We start from the raw sequence: 13,854 nt of genomic DNA on the forward strand, positions 1-13,854 counted from the left end.
TTCCCGTGTTGAAGCACAAAACAACCCAAAACATGGCATGACTTTTACACATTGACCAACATTGCCACCTACAGGCCATTCTTGGCATTGCTGGTTTAGCATACGAAAACCTTATATACATTTTATGGACAAAAGTTTTGGGACACCTACGCCCTGACAGAAACTTTTATCATAGGCATTAATATGGAGTTGGTCCCCACTTTGCAGCTATAACTGTTCTAGCTTCTACAAGATAGAGATTTTGGAGTGTGTCTGTGGGAATTGTGGCCTATTTATCCAGAAGTGCATTTGTGAGGTCAGGCACTGATCTTTGACGAGAGGGCCTGGCTCACAATCTGCACTCTATTTTATTTCCAAAGGTGTTTGATGAGGTTGAGGTCAGGGCTCTGAGTGGGCCAGTCAAGTTCTTTACAGTTGGCACAATACAGTCAGGCAGGTAACGTTCTCCTGGCATTCACCAAACCCAGACTCGTCCATCAGACTGCCAGATAGAGAAGTGTGATTGGTCACTCCACAGAATACATTTCCACTGCTCCAGAGTCCAGTGTCGGCTGCTTTCCGTCTGACGCTTGGCGTTGTGCTTGGTGATGTTACGCTTGCATGCAGCTGGTTGGCCATGGAAACCCATGCTATGAAGCTCCTGGCACAGTTTTTGTGCTGAAACTTCACAAACTTACTCATTGCAATGGTAGCATCCTATTACAGTACCACGCTCAAATTCAGTGAGCTAACAGTATTTTTGCTGGCACCTTTGGTGTCCCCTTCAGGAATTGCTCTTTTTCCTGTTTATTGTTAGTAAAATGAAATATCTGCCCATGGTGTTGAGACAAACCTCCTGTACTCAGTTTCAAATAACTAGGAACCAAGGCAAGGGTCAAAACACTTGTTTTGACTGAAAGACAAATACATAAAAGTTGGTCTCTTGCTTTCCACAGTACTGCATGTATTAATTTACTCATTAATATTTATATTTAGTGAATAACATTAATATTCATCATGTTTGTCCAACAGAATTCTGGGCCACCTTTTAAAGCGACATATAATCAGAACAGTTCCTCCACATTCATACAAATACATCACACTGAAAGAATTATAACAGTTCAGGAAAAGATGTTTGTTTACAGTCTGAGACTCCCAGTAGTTTTATGTACTGAAAGTTTTCCAAATATTTTACAATAAACATGCAAGTGAATTTATTAAAATGTATGGATTTGTTATGGGCATTTCCGCTAATATGAGCTACAGTTGACACTGAAACAAAAATGAGATGCTTTAACATCAGCATATCTGATTTTGATACTTAACAGCTCTAAACTACATAAGCATAAGAAGATTCCTGCAACATGATGAGCGGGTTATCAGAGTGATTAGTAAATATGTCAGTAGGCATTGAGAGTAGATGTTTGAATCTAGTCTTTCCTTCAGGTCCAGGTGCTGTACAGCGGGTTCTCCAGAGTCTCAAATTCTGCAGTGGATGATTGTGATGATCTGTTTGGTTGGTTGACCTTAAGATACTGAGTAAAGACAGAGTTAAACATATATAAGTTATTGGCTGGTTCGCCCACTAGGGGGAGCAACACAAAACGTACAAAGGTAGGGTTCCCTTCCTTAGTGACAGCAGTTTTATGCTGGTTGGCAGACTGCATTACATGTGGTTTGTGTTTCTTGGTGTGAGTGGTTAAAGAAAGATAAAGGGGTGAGAAATGAAAACCTTAAACTGCTAAGCTGCATTTGAGGAAAGTGACAGCAAAATAAGGACCATGTCACTACACACACAATCTAGACAAGAAAACTCTATGAAAATAGAACATATTACAGCCCACTTACTTCAGTCTGAACTCTCTCTACCTCTGCATACACAGTATATGATCCAGGACCTGAAAAATGGAAGAGGAAAAATAAACTAAACCTATAGACCAAGGCTGTTTATAGGAGGAGGACATTCCATTTTATCTTCTTTGTAAATATGAATTTTAAATAACTTTCACATAATGTAAAGGTTTCAAGAGAAAAGCTTGAAAATGTTTCTTCTACTTTCTTCAAATCTTTTACAGTGAACCCAAATCATCCAAAGTCTCCAAATAACCATTTTATCATTTTTATTTTTTTAAGAACATAGTATAATGTTATATAATACATGTTTTTTTTTACAACATCAGTATTTAGTGTCTTGATAATGTCCTAATAAAGTCATTGTTAAGGCTTAAAAAGTCAGCAGCTGGTATTTAACTGGCTGTTCTTTACTGATTCATTAAGCAGGAACTCGAATAAAGAGCAGAGTGAAAAGATTGGACTTCAGCTTAATATGAGGACAAACGAGGTTATGACAACAGGAAAGACAGCTAAGTTTACCACTGATGGAGAAGATGTGGAAATACTGTGCAGCTTTGGCCTACACAGAATAATTACGATGAGCAGAGGATCCAGCACTTGAGAAATATGCTACAGATTGTCAGTGGGCAATGAATAAGAATGAAAAAGCTTGAAAAGAGCTTCTAATGCAACAATTTGTCTCTACAAACAGATTTTTAGACAGAATTGTCCAGGCTATGGTGTCCTAGTTTGGGGTTTCATTTTGATTCCTCTTTATTTTCCTGTTTAGTAATTAATTGATTGCATCAAATTTAACCTTTTAAACCTTAGATTTCTAGTTAACAGTTACAAAGAAAGTGTTAATTTTGTTTATTGTTTAATAAGGCAGTAATAAGCAGCCAATTCTTTTCTAACTAGTTAAGGCTTACTAAAAGCTTTACAGGGGTATATTAATTATTGAGTTCATTAATATGCACATTCCATATAGACCCAGTGTTCATGCTCAGAATTGTGCCCAAGATTATGATGCATGTAAGGTGAAAATGCTTTGCAAAATGTTAAATTTACCCTTTTAATTTCTTAATAAAGTGTTAAGTATCAACCAGTTATCTACCAACTTTTGGACTGTCAAGGCTTAATAAGAGCATAAGAGCATTGCCTCCCCATTTGTGCAGATGTAACAACACATATGTTGCTACCGGTTAGGACTTATTCAAGATCAAGATCAGGAAGAACTTTGGCACCCCAGCCATACAGAAGTTTACAGTGGAATGAAACAATATTCCTACAGGGCCTTGGTGAAAAATGCACACAGGTTGGTCAGCCTCTCAAGACAAAACATTTGGGTACCTCTGCTATGCACAGAGTCCTTGTGCAAGAAATTCTGGTGAATATTTGTGCGCTTACGCTGGACTCTGTTGTTTGTCCTGGGTGCTGGATGGTGAGGTGGTGGAGGGAGGGACAGTGGATGAAGAGGAGGTGAAGATCTCATTAGATCTCGCTGTTCTTACAGCAGCAGCTGTTGGAGTAGCTTTGGGTGGGTATGTGTGGGGGGAGGGAGCTGCATTTGAGAAATGTAGATAAACAAATGTTATTTCCAAGTTATATGATTAATATTCACAAAAACACACTAATGAAGTCATGTGTGAAGTGCAGTTTAATTAAGGCTCACTACCATCTGTAACTGTGAGTAGCACCTTGTGATACGTGTCCTTCATATATCTCTCCACTCCACACCAGTAAGTTCCATTGTCTGATTTCTGGAGGTCAGTGATGACCACAGTGAAGACTCCATTCCCTGAATCCTCCAGTCTGTATCTTCCAGTAGGTGACTGACCAGATTTAATCAAAATGTGCTGATCTTTACATGGATCTCTGCATAAATACTTTGTGTTGGTGTCAGCAAACAGGTGAGAACACTGGATCTTCACAGATCCTCCAACCTGTCCTGACACTCTGATATCTGACGCCTCAACAGTCACTTCTGTCACAAATACACACACAGAAAAACATATGTGCAATTAAAGTAATCTAAAAGAAAACACAGGTTCATCAAACAAAGGCCATTAAGGTTTAAGGTCCAGTCATACAGCTCTCTCCTCACATGTTTGACGATTCAGAGGAAATGACAAAGCGTTAGAGGCGGAGTTTGTAGAACTGTAAACTTTGTAGAACTGCTTTGGCTGCAGAGTCAGTGTGGTTTAGAGTGCTATTAGTGCTGCCATCATGTACACGACTGTTGCTTCAGGCTTAAACATGTTTGCTTTATTGTATAAATACAGTTACTATATGAAATATGTGGATGGCTGGACGGACTTTATTAATCCTCAAGGGGAAATTTGGGTGTTTCAGTAGCTAAATAACATGGAACATTATATACACAGATTAACCCCTTACATTTCAGGCTTATTGCATACTAAGGCTTATTATTCATGAACTACAGGGACTTCAATGCAAACTAATAGAACTTTTCTTAGGTTACAGAATTGTGTAATAAGGGGTTAAATACACTTAATTATACAGTATTTACACATGCATACAATGTAGAGACATCAGCGCACAAACTTGACAAACTGCAGAAGTCAAAAACAGCTGAAATCTTTGATGTTTGAGAGAAATTGAGTATTGTGCATTAATGTAGTTTGTGATAATTATACAGATTTTCTCTGAGCACATTGAGGTTGATTGTACACGGGCTTGTCTGGCTTCTTTTTCTGTTAGCAGAGTCAGCTGCACTTTATCATTCTGCTGTTAACTGCATCACCATACAGTCTCTCAGCGTTCAGATAAATGCTCTACAGTCTCTCTCAACATTACCATGAAAATATTACAGATGTAAACTTTTTTGCACTTAGACGTACATTCTGTGTTTATTCTTGTATGCACGTCAGGACTTACCAGAGAGAAGAATCCAGATGACCATACAAAAGCACCTCATTCTGACCATTCTGGATCGATGTATTCTCTTTCAGTAGTTTTGTTAACATCAGAAGCTTTTTGTGACCTTTCTGTGTCTTTCTTTGTTTCTGTATTGTGGCGTCTTAATGAGGAACAGACAGACAAACAGCAGCATCGTCTTGACCACAAATGTGTGGTTTAGACCAGGAAACAAGTTTCACTCTCTTTCTCAGTCTCTCCTGTCAGTACTGTATATCTTGTATTAGGCCACAAGGCTTATAATTTTATTTTACATTGTCCCTTTAAATTTCAGTACAAGATCAGTTTTTGCTTTGCAGTATGTATGTGAGCTTCTTCATTGTGAGAATATCAATAATATGAAAAAATGTATACAGTCACCATGAAAATTTGTGTTAATTTTTATTTTTATAAAAGGGGGAAGAGCCTGTGGCACGTCTGCTCCGCTCAAGTGCTCCAGCCCAACTCTCCAGTTCTTCCCGTGTTGAAGCACAAAACAACCCAAAACATGGCATGACTTTTACACATTGACCAACATTGCCACCTACAGGCCATTCTTGGCATTGCTGGTTTAGCATACAAAAACCTTTATATACACTTTATGGACAAAAGTTTTGGAACACCTACGCCCTGACAGAAGCTTTTATCATAGGCATTAATATGGAGTTGGTCCCCACTTTGCAGCTATAACTGTTCTAGCTTCTACAAGATAGAGATTTTGGAGTGTGTCTGTGGGAATTGTTGCCTATTTATCCAGAAGTGCATTTGTGAAGTCAGGCACTGATCTTTGATGAGAGGGCCTGGCTCACAATCTCCACTCTATTTTATTTCCAAAGGTGCTTGATGAGGTTGAGATCAGGGCTCTGAGTGGGCCAGTCAAGTTCTTTACAGTTGGCACAGTGCAGTCAGGCAGGTAACGTTCTCCTGGCATTCACCAAACCCAGACTCGTCCATCAGACTGCCAGATAGAGAAGTGTGATTGGTCACTCCACGGAATACATTTCCACTGCTCCAGAGTCCAGTGTCAGCTGCTTTACATCACTCCATCTGACGCTTGGCGTTGTGCTTGGTGATGTTAGGCTTGCATGCAGCTGGTTGGCCATGGAAACCCATGCTATGAAGCTCCTGGCACAGTTTTTGTGCTGAAATTTCACAAACTTACTCATTGCAATGGTAGCATCCTATTACAGTACCACGCTCAAATTCAGTGAGCTAACAGTATTTTTGCTGGCACCTTTGGTGTCCCCTTCAGCAATTGCTCCTTTTTTGTTTGTTGTCAGTAAAATTAAATATCTGCCCATGGTGTGGAGACAAACTTCCTGTACTCAGTGACAAATAACTAGGAACCAAGGCAAGGGTCAAAACACTTGTTTTGACTGAAAGACAAATACATAAAAGTTGGTCTCTTGCTTTCCACAGTACTGTATGTATTAATTTACTCATTAATATTTATATTTAGCGAATAATATTAACATTCATCATGTTTGTCCAACAGAATTCTGGGCCACCTTTTAAAGCAAGGTTTTCACAGTGAGTTTGACATATAATCAGAACAGTTCCTCCACATTCATACAAATACATCACACTGAAAGAATTATAACAGTTCAGGAAGAGATGTTTGTTACTGGCAGACATTCTCAGTAGTTTTATGTACTGAAAGTTTTCCAAATATTTTACAATAAACATGCAAGTGAATTTATTAAATGTATGGATTTATTATGGGCATTTCCCCTAATATGAGCTACATTTGACACTGAAACAAAAATGAGATGCTTTAACATCAGCATATCTGATTTTGATACTTAACAGCTCTAAACTACATAAGCATGAGAAGATTCCTGCAACATGATGAGCGGGTTATCAGAGTGATTAGTAAGTATGTCAGTAGGCATTGAGAGTAGATGTTTGAATCTAGTCTTTCCTTCAGGTCCAGGTGCCGTACAGCGGGTTCTCCAGAGTCTCAAATTCTGCAGTGGATGATTGTGACGATCTCTTTGGTTGGTTGACCTTAAGATACTGAGTAAAGACAGAGTTAAACATATATAAGTTATTGGCTGGTTCGCCCACTAGGGGGAGCAACACAAAACGTTCAAAGGTAGGGTTCGCTTCCTTAGTGACAGCAGTTTTATGCTGGTTGGCAGACTGCATTACATGTGGTTTGTGTTTCTTGGTGTGAGTGGTTAAAGAAAGATAAAGGGGTGAGAAATGAAAACCTTAAACTGTTAAGCTGCATTTGAGGAAAGTGACAGCAAAATAAGGACCATGTCACTACACACACAATCTAGACAAGAAAACTCTGTGAAAATAGAACATATTACAGCCCACTTACTTCAGTCTGAACTCTCTCTACCTCTGCATACACAATATATGATTCAGGACCTGAAAAATGAAAGAGGAAAAATAAACTAAACCTATAGACCAAGGCTGTTTACAGGAGGAGGACATTCCATTTGATCTTCTTTGTAAATATGAATTTTAAATAACCTTCACATAATGTAAAGGTTTCAAGAGAAAAGCTTGAAAATGTTTCTTCTACTTTCTTCAAATCTTTTACAGTGAACCCAAATCATCCAAAGTCTCCAAATAACCATTTTATCATTTTTATTTTTTTAAGAACATAGTGTAATGTTATATAATACATGTTTTTTTTTACAACATCAGTATTTAGTGTCTTGATAATGTCCTAATAAAGTCATTGTTAAAGCTTAAAAAGTCAGCAGCTGGTATTTAACTGGCTGTTCTTTACTGATTCATTAAGCAGGAACTAGAATAAAGAGCAGAGTGAAAACATTGGACTTCAGCTTAATATGAGGACAAACGAGGTTATGACAACAGGAAAGACAGCTAAGTTTACCACTGATGGAGAAGATGTGGAAATACTGTGCAGATTTTGCCTACACAGAATAATTATGATGAGCAGAGGATCCAGCACTTGAGAAATATGCTACAGATTGTCAGTGGGCAATGAATAAGAATGAAAAAGCTTGAAAAGATCTTCTAATGCAACAATTTGCCTCTACAAACAAAGATCAGAATTGTCCAGGCTATGGTGTCTTATTTTGGGGTTTCATTTTGATTCCTCTTTATTTTCCTATTTAGTAATTAATTGATTGCATCAAATTTAACCTTTTAAACCTTAGATTTCTAGTTAACAGTTACAAAGAAAGTGTTAATTTTGTTTATTGTTTAATAAGCCAGTAATAAGCAGCCAATTCTTTTCTAGCTAGTTAAGGCTTACTAAAAGCTTTACAGGGGTATATTAATTATTGAGTTCATTAATATGCACATTCCATATAGACCCAGTGTTCATGCTCAGAATTGTGCCCAAGATTATGATGCATGTAAGGTGAAAATGCTTTGCAAAATGTTAAATTTACCCTGGTAATTTCTTAATAAAGTATTCAGTATCAACCAGTTATCTACCAACTATTTGACTGTCAAGGCTTAATAAGGGCATAAGAGCATTGCCTCCCCATTTGTGCAGATGTAACAACACATATGTTGCTACCGGTTAGGACTTATTCAAGATCAAGATCAGGAAGAACTTTGGCACCCCAGCCATACAGAAGTTTACAGTGGAATGAAACAATATTCCTACAGGGCCTTGGTGAAAAATGCACACAGGTTGGTCGGCCTCTCAAGACAAAACATTTGGGTACCTCTGCTATGCACAGAGTCCTTGTGCAAGAAATTCTGGTGAATATTTGTGCGCTTACGTTGGACTCTGTTGTTTGTCCTGGGTGCTGGATGGTGAGGTGGTGGAGGGAGGGACAGTGGATGAAGAGGAGGTGAAGATCTCATTAGATCTCGCTGTTCTTACAGCAGCTGCTGTTATACTAGCTTTGGGTGGGTATGTGTCGGGGGAGGGAGCTGCATTTGAGAAATGTAGATAAACAAATGTTATTTCCAAGTTATATGATTAATATTCACAAAAACACACTAATGAAGTCATGCGTGAAGGGCAGTTTAATAAAGGTCCATTACCATCTGTAACTGTGAGTAGCACCTTGTGATATGTGTCCTTCAGATATCTCTCCACTCCACACCAGTAAGTTCCATTGTCTGATTTTTGGAGGTCAGTGATGACCACAGTGAAGACTCCATTCCCTGAATCCTCCAGTCTGTATCTTCCAGTAGGTGACTGACCAGATTTAATCAAATTGTGCTGATCTTCTTTACATGGATCTCTGCAGAAATACTTTGTGTTGGTGTCAGCAAACAGTTGAGAACACTGGATCTCCACTGATCCTCCAACCTGTCCTGACACTCTGATATCTGACGCCTCAACAGTCACTTCTGTCACAAATACACACACAGAAAAACATATGTGCAATTAAAGTAGCCTAAAAGAAAACACAGGTTCATCCAACAAAGGCCATTAAGGTTTAAGGTCCAGTCATACAGCTCTCTCCTCACACGTTTGACGATTCAGAGGAAATGACAAAGCGTTAGAGGCAGAGTTTGTAGAACTGTAAACTTTGTAGAACTGCTTTGGCTGCAGAGTCAGTGTGGTTTAGAGTGCTATTAGTGCTGCCACCCTGTACACGACTTTTAGTTCCTGCTTAAACATGTTTGCTTTATTGTATAAATACAGTTACTATATGAAATATGTGGATGGCTTGATGGACTTTATTAATTCTCAAGGGGAAATTTGGGTGTTTCAGTAGCTAAATAACGGACCATTATATACACAGATTAACCCCTTACATTCCAGGCTTATTGCATACTAAGGCTTATTATTCATGAACTACAGGGACTTCAATGCAAACTAATAGAGCTTTTCTTAGGTTACAGAATTGTGTAATAAGGGGTTAAATACACTTAATTATACAGTATTTACACATGCTTACAATGTAGAGACATCAGTGCACAAACTTGACAAACTGCAGAAGACAAAAACTGCTGAAATCTTTGTTGTGAGAAACAGAGTTTTGCCAGTTAATGTAGTTTGTGATAATTATACAGATTTTATCTGAGCACATTCAGGCTGATTGTACATGGGCTTGTCTGGCTTCTCTTTCTGTTAGCAGAGTCCACTGTATTTCATCATTCTGCTATTAACTGCATCACCATACAGTCTCTCAGGGTTCAGATATGAGCTCTACAGCCTCAGTCAGCATTACCAAAAGATATTAGAGATGTAAACTACTTTTCTCTTAGATATACATTCTGTATATATTCTTGTTTGCAGGTCAGGACTTACCAGAGAGAAGAACCCAGATGACCATACAAAAGCACCTCATTCTGACCATTCTGAATAGATGTATCCTCTTTCAGTAGTTTTGTTAACACCAGAAGCCTCTGGTGACCTTTCTGTGTCTTTGCTTGTTTCTGTACTGTGGCGTCTTAATGAGGAACTGACAGCTGAACAGCATCATCGCCTTAACCACAAATTTGTGGTTTAGACCAGGAAACAAGTTTCTCTCTCTTTCTCAGTCTCTCTGCCTGTACTGTATATCTTGCATCAGGCCACAAGGCTTTTAATTTCATTACAAGATCATTTTTTGCTTCACAGTATGTTTTTATATGTAACATGCCATACATTTGTGCACTCACCAAGACAAATTCCTTGTATGTATAACATACTTAGTAAAATAAAGTGATTCTGATTCTGACAATATTCTAGACTGTTACACATTGACCAACATTGCCATCTACAGGCCATTCTTGACATTGCTGGATTAGCATACAAAAACCTGTATATACACTTTATGGACAAAGGTTTTGGGACACCTACACATTACACCAACAGAAGCTTTCATCATAGGCATTAATATGCAGTTGGTCCCCACTTTGCAGCTATAACTGTTCTAGCTTCTACGAGATTATGGAGTGTGTCTGTGGGAATTGTCGCCCATTTATCCAGAATAGTATTTGTGAGGTCAGACACTGATCTTTGACGAGAGGGCCTGGCTCACAATCTCCACTCTATTTTATTTCCAAAGGTGTTTGATAAGGTTGAGGTCAGGGCTCTGAGTGGGCCAGTCAAGTTCTTTACAGTTGGCACAACGCAGGTAATGTTCTCCTGGCATTCACCAAACCCAGACTCGTCCATCAGACTGCCAGATAGAGAAGTGTGATTGGTCACTCTACATTTGAGCTACATTTGACACTGAAACAAAAATGAGATGCTTTAACATCAGCATATCTGATTTTGATACTTAACAGCTCTAAACTACATAAGCATGAGAAGATTCCTGCAACATGATGAGTGGGTTATCAGAGTGATTAGTAAATATGTCAGTAGGCATTGAGAGTAGATGTTTGAATCTAGTCTTTCCTTCAGGTCCAGGTGCTGTACAGTGGGTTCTCCAGAGTCTCAAATTCTGCAGTGGATGATGGTGATGATCTGTTTGGTTGGTTGACCTTAAGATACTGAGTAAAGACAGAGTTAAACATATATAAGTTATTGGCTGGTTCGCCCACTAGGGGGAGCAACACAAAACGTACAAAGGTAGGGTTCACTTCCTTAGTGACAGCAGTTTTATGCTGGTTGGCAGACTGCATTACATGTGGTTTGTGTTTCTTGGTGTGAGTGGTTAAAGAAAGATAAAGGGGTGAGAAATGAAAACCTTAAACTGCTAAGCTGCATTTGAGGAAAGTGACAGCAAAATAAGGACCATGTCACTACACACACAATCTAGACAAGAAAACTCTGTGAAAATAGAACATATTACAGCCCACTTACTTCAGTCTGAACTCTCTCTACCTCTGCGTACACAGTATATGATCCAGGACCTGAAAAATGAAAGAGGAAAAATAAACTAAACCTATAGACCAAGGCTGTTTACAGGAGGAGGACATTCCATTTGATCTTCTTTGTAAATATGAATTTTAAATAACCTTCACATAATGTAAAGGTTTCAAGAGAAAAGCTTGAAAATGTTTCTTCTACTTTCTTCAAATCTTTTACAGTGAACCAAAATAATCCAAAGTCTCCAAATAACCATTTTATCATTTTTATTTTTTTAAGAACATAGTGTAATGTTATATAATACATGTTTTTTTTTACAACATCAGTATTTAGTGTCTTGGTAATGTCCTAATAAAGTCATTGTTAAGGCTTAAAAAGTCAGCAGCTGGTATTTAACTGGCTGTTCTTTACTGATTCATTAAGCAGGAACTCGAATAAAGAGCAGAGTGAAAAGATTGGACTTCAGCTTAATATGAGGACAACCGAGGTTATGACAACAGGAAAGACAGCTAAGTTTACCACTGATGGAGAAGATGTGGAAATACTGTGCAGCTTTGGCCTACACAGAATAATTATGATGAGCAGAGGATCCAGCACTTGAGAAATATGCTACAGATTGTCAGTGGGCAATGAATAAGAATGAAAAAGCTTGAAAAGAGCTTCTAATGCAACAATTTGTCTCTACAAACAGATTTTTAGACAGAATTGTCCAGGCTATGGTGTCCTAGTTTAAGGGTTTCCTTTTGATTCCTCTTAATACCTATACAGTAAATAATTGATTACATCAAATTCAACCTTTAAACCTTATATTTCCAGTTCACATTTACACAGAACGCTTTACAGGGGCATATTAATTATTGAGTTCATTAATATGCACATTCCATATAGACCCAGTGTTCATGCTCAGACTTGTGCTCAAGATTATGATGTATAATTGAAAGGTGAAAATGCTTTGGAAAATGTTAAATTTACCCTGGTCATTTCTTAATAAAGTAGTAAGTATCAACCAGTTATCTACCAACTATTTGACTGTCAAGCCTTAATAAGGACATTATAAGAGAATTGCATCCCAATGTGTGCAGATGTAACAACACATATGTTGCTACCAGTTAGGACTTATTCAAGATCAGGAAGAACTTTGGCATCCCAGACATACAGAAGTATAAATGGGATGAAGCAACATTCCTACAGGGCTTTGGTGAAAAATACACATGAGTTGATGACATAAATGAAGGGTAATAGATGTAATGAGTAAGTAAATGAAAAGTAATGAGAAGAACATCTTTTCACAATCCGGTGCAATGAGCTGTATATGTGTTTCTCAATGTTCTGAATGCTATCGTGCCACAATTTTAACGTTTATTGGCAACATGCAAAAAACATGAGTTGCTAGCTACACTTCATGCTGATCAAGGCACTCTTTTTAAGGCTTCTGCAGTTTCATGAATTGTATGTTGTCTTGCATTTTGACATTTAACCCTCAAAGAAGAAAAACAGAATATTCTTTGGCCTATCAAGACAAAACATTTGGGTACCTCTGTTATGGACAGAGTCCTTGTGTAAGAAATTCTGGTGAATATTCGTGCGCTTACGTCGGGATCTGTTGATTGTCCTCTTACACGTATAGTGAACGGTAAGCACAAATATGAGCAATGTTATGCCACCCAGCCCAGCAGCAGTGTACAGCAGGACACCTGCATGCCCATAAAAGAGATCTATACAGGGATTTAGAAGAACATAGTAGTTGGTCTAGTCTATGATAATACATAATAAAATACCATTTACTGTAATGTCACTAGTGCATCAACTATTGGCCAATAGAATGTAGAGAGCTCTTCCACTATGGATGTAAATGTTCATTCTGATACATTGTATCCAATCTTGGGTATGTAATATCCAAGCTATAACAATAGGAATATAAAACATATCTATAATACAGAGTCTGTATAAAAATAATATCAGATTAATACCCACCAGATCTATCCAGAGAGAAAACTTCGGGGGATTAAAAAAGGGAAAAGAATGTGTCAGTCAAACTGGAAAATGTCTTTGATTTGAATGTATTTTGATTTAAATGTATGTTATTAGCTGAAGATGTAGTTACCTGTGGGTAGGGATGAGATGTTGAGTGATTGTGGAGTGGGAATTGTCAGGTTAGGTGTGGAGCGAGAGCTGGTGGATGGTGAGGAGGTGGACGGTTCATTAAATCTCACTGCTTTTGGAACAGCTTTCTGTATCGTTTTGTGGCGAGTCGGTGCTTGTGTGTTTTTAGAAGAGGTATGGAGAGAAAAATGTTATTTCCAGGATATATGATTAATACTCACAAAAACAGCAGCACTTTATTTTAAAGAAGACATATTGACTATTAAGATGTTCAGGAAAGCCCAAAATTAGACATCTTCTTATCAGTTTATTCACTGTGCATTCACTGT

General features: G+C 38.1%; 1 protein-coding gene across 1 annotated transcript; it reads right to left on the reverse strand.

Annotated features, from left to right (window-relative positions):
- Positions 1 to 8,440: 8,440 nt before the first annotated feature.
- On the reverse strand, positions 8,441 to 10,044 carry LOC118797951 (CMRF35-like molecule 8). The gene is made up of 3 exons (XM_036557250.1): positions 9,932 to 10,044; positions 8,713 to 9,024; positions 8,441 to 8,598 (listed from the first exon to the last, which is right to left on the reverse strand). The coding sequence occupies exons 1-3, from the start codon at positions 9,978 to 9,980 to the stop codon at positions 8,441 to 8,443; spliced, it is 519 nt and encodes a 172-aa protein (XP_036413143.1). The 5' UTR covers positions 9,981 to 10,044.
- Positions 10,045 to 13,854: the final 3,810 nt, after the last annotated feature.

This window comes from Colossoma macropomum, unplaced genomic scaffold, assembly GCF_904425465.1.
Source record: "Colossoma macropomum unplaced genomic scaffold, Colossoma_macropomum, whole genome shotgun sequence".
Taxonomy (NCBI): Eukaryota; Metazoa; Chordata; class Actinopteri; order Characiformes; family Serrasalmidae; genus Colossoma; species Colossoma macropomum.

What these genes read in the sequence shown, in the direction of transcription:
- LOC118797951 (XM_036557250.1), bottom strand. Translation starts at nt 9,980, where the DNA reads ATGGTCAGAATGAGGTGCTTTTGTATGGTCATCTGGGTTCTTCTCTCT. An exon ending in CATCTGGGTTCTTCTCTCTG is followed by an intron (nt 9,025 to 9,931) that starts GTAAGTCCTGAC and finishes TATTTGTGACAG; the next exon opens with AAGTGACTGTTGAGGCGTCA. An exon ending in GCTACTCACAGTTACAGATG is followed by an intron (nt 8,599 to 8,712) that starts GTAATGGACCTT and finishes TCTCAAATGCAG; the next exon opens with CTCCCTCCCCCGACACATAC.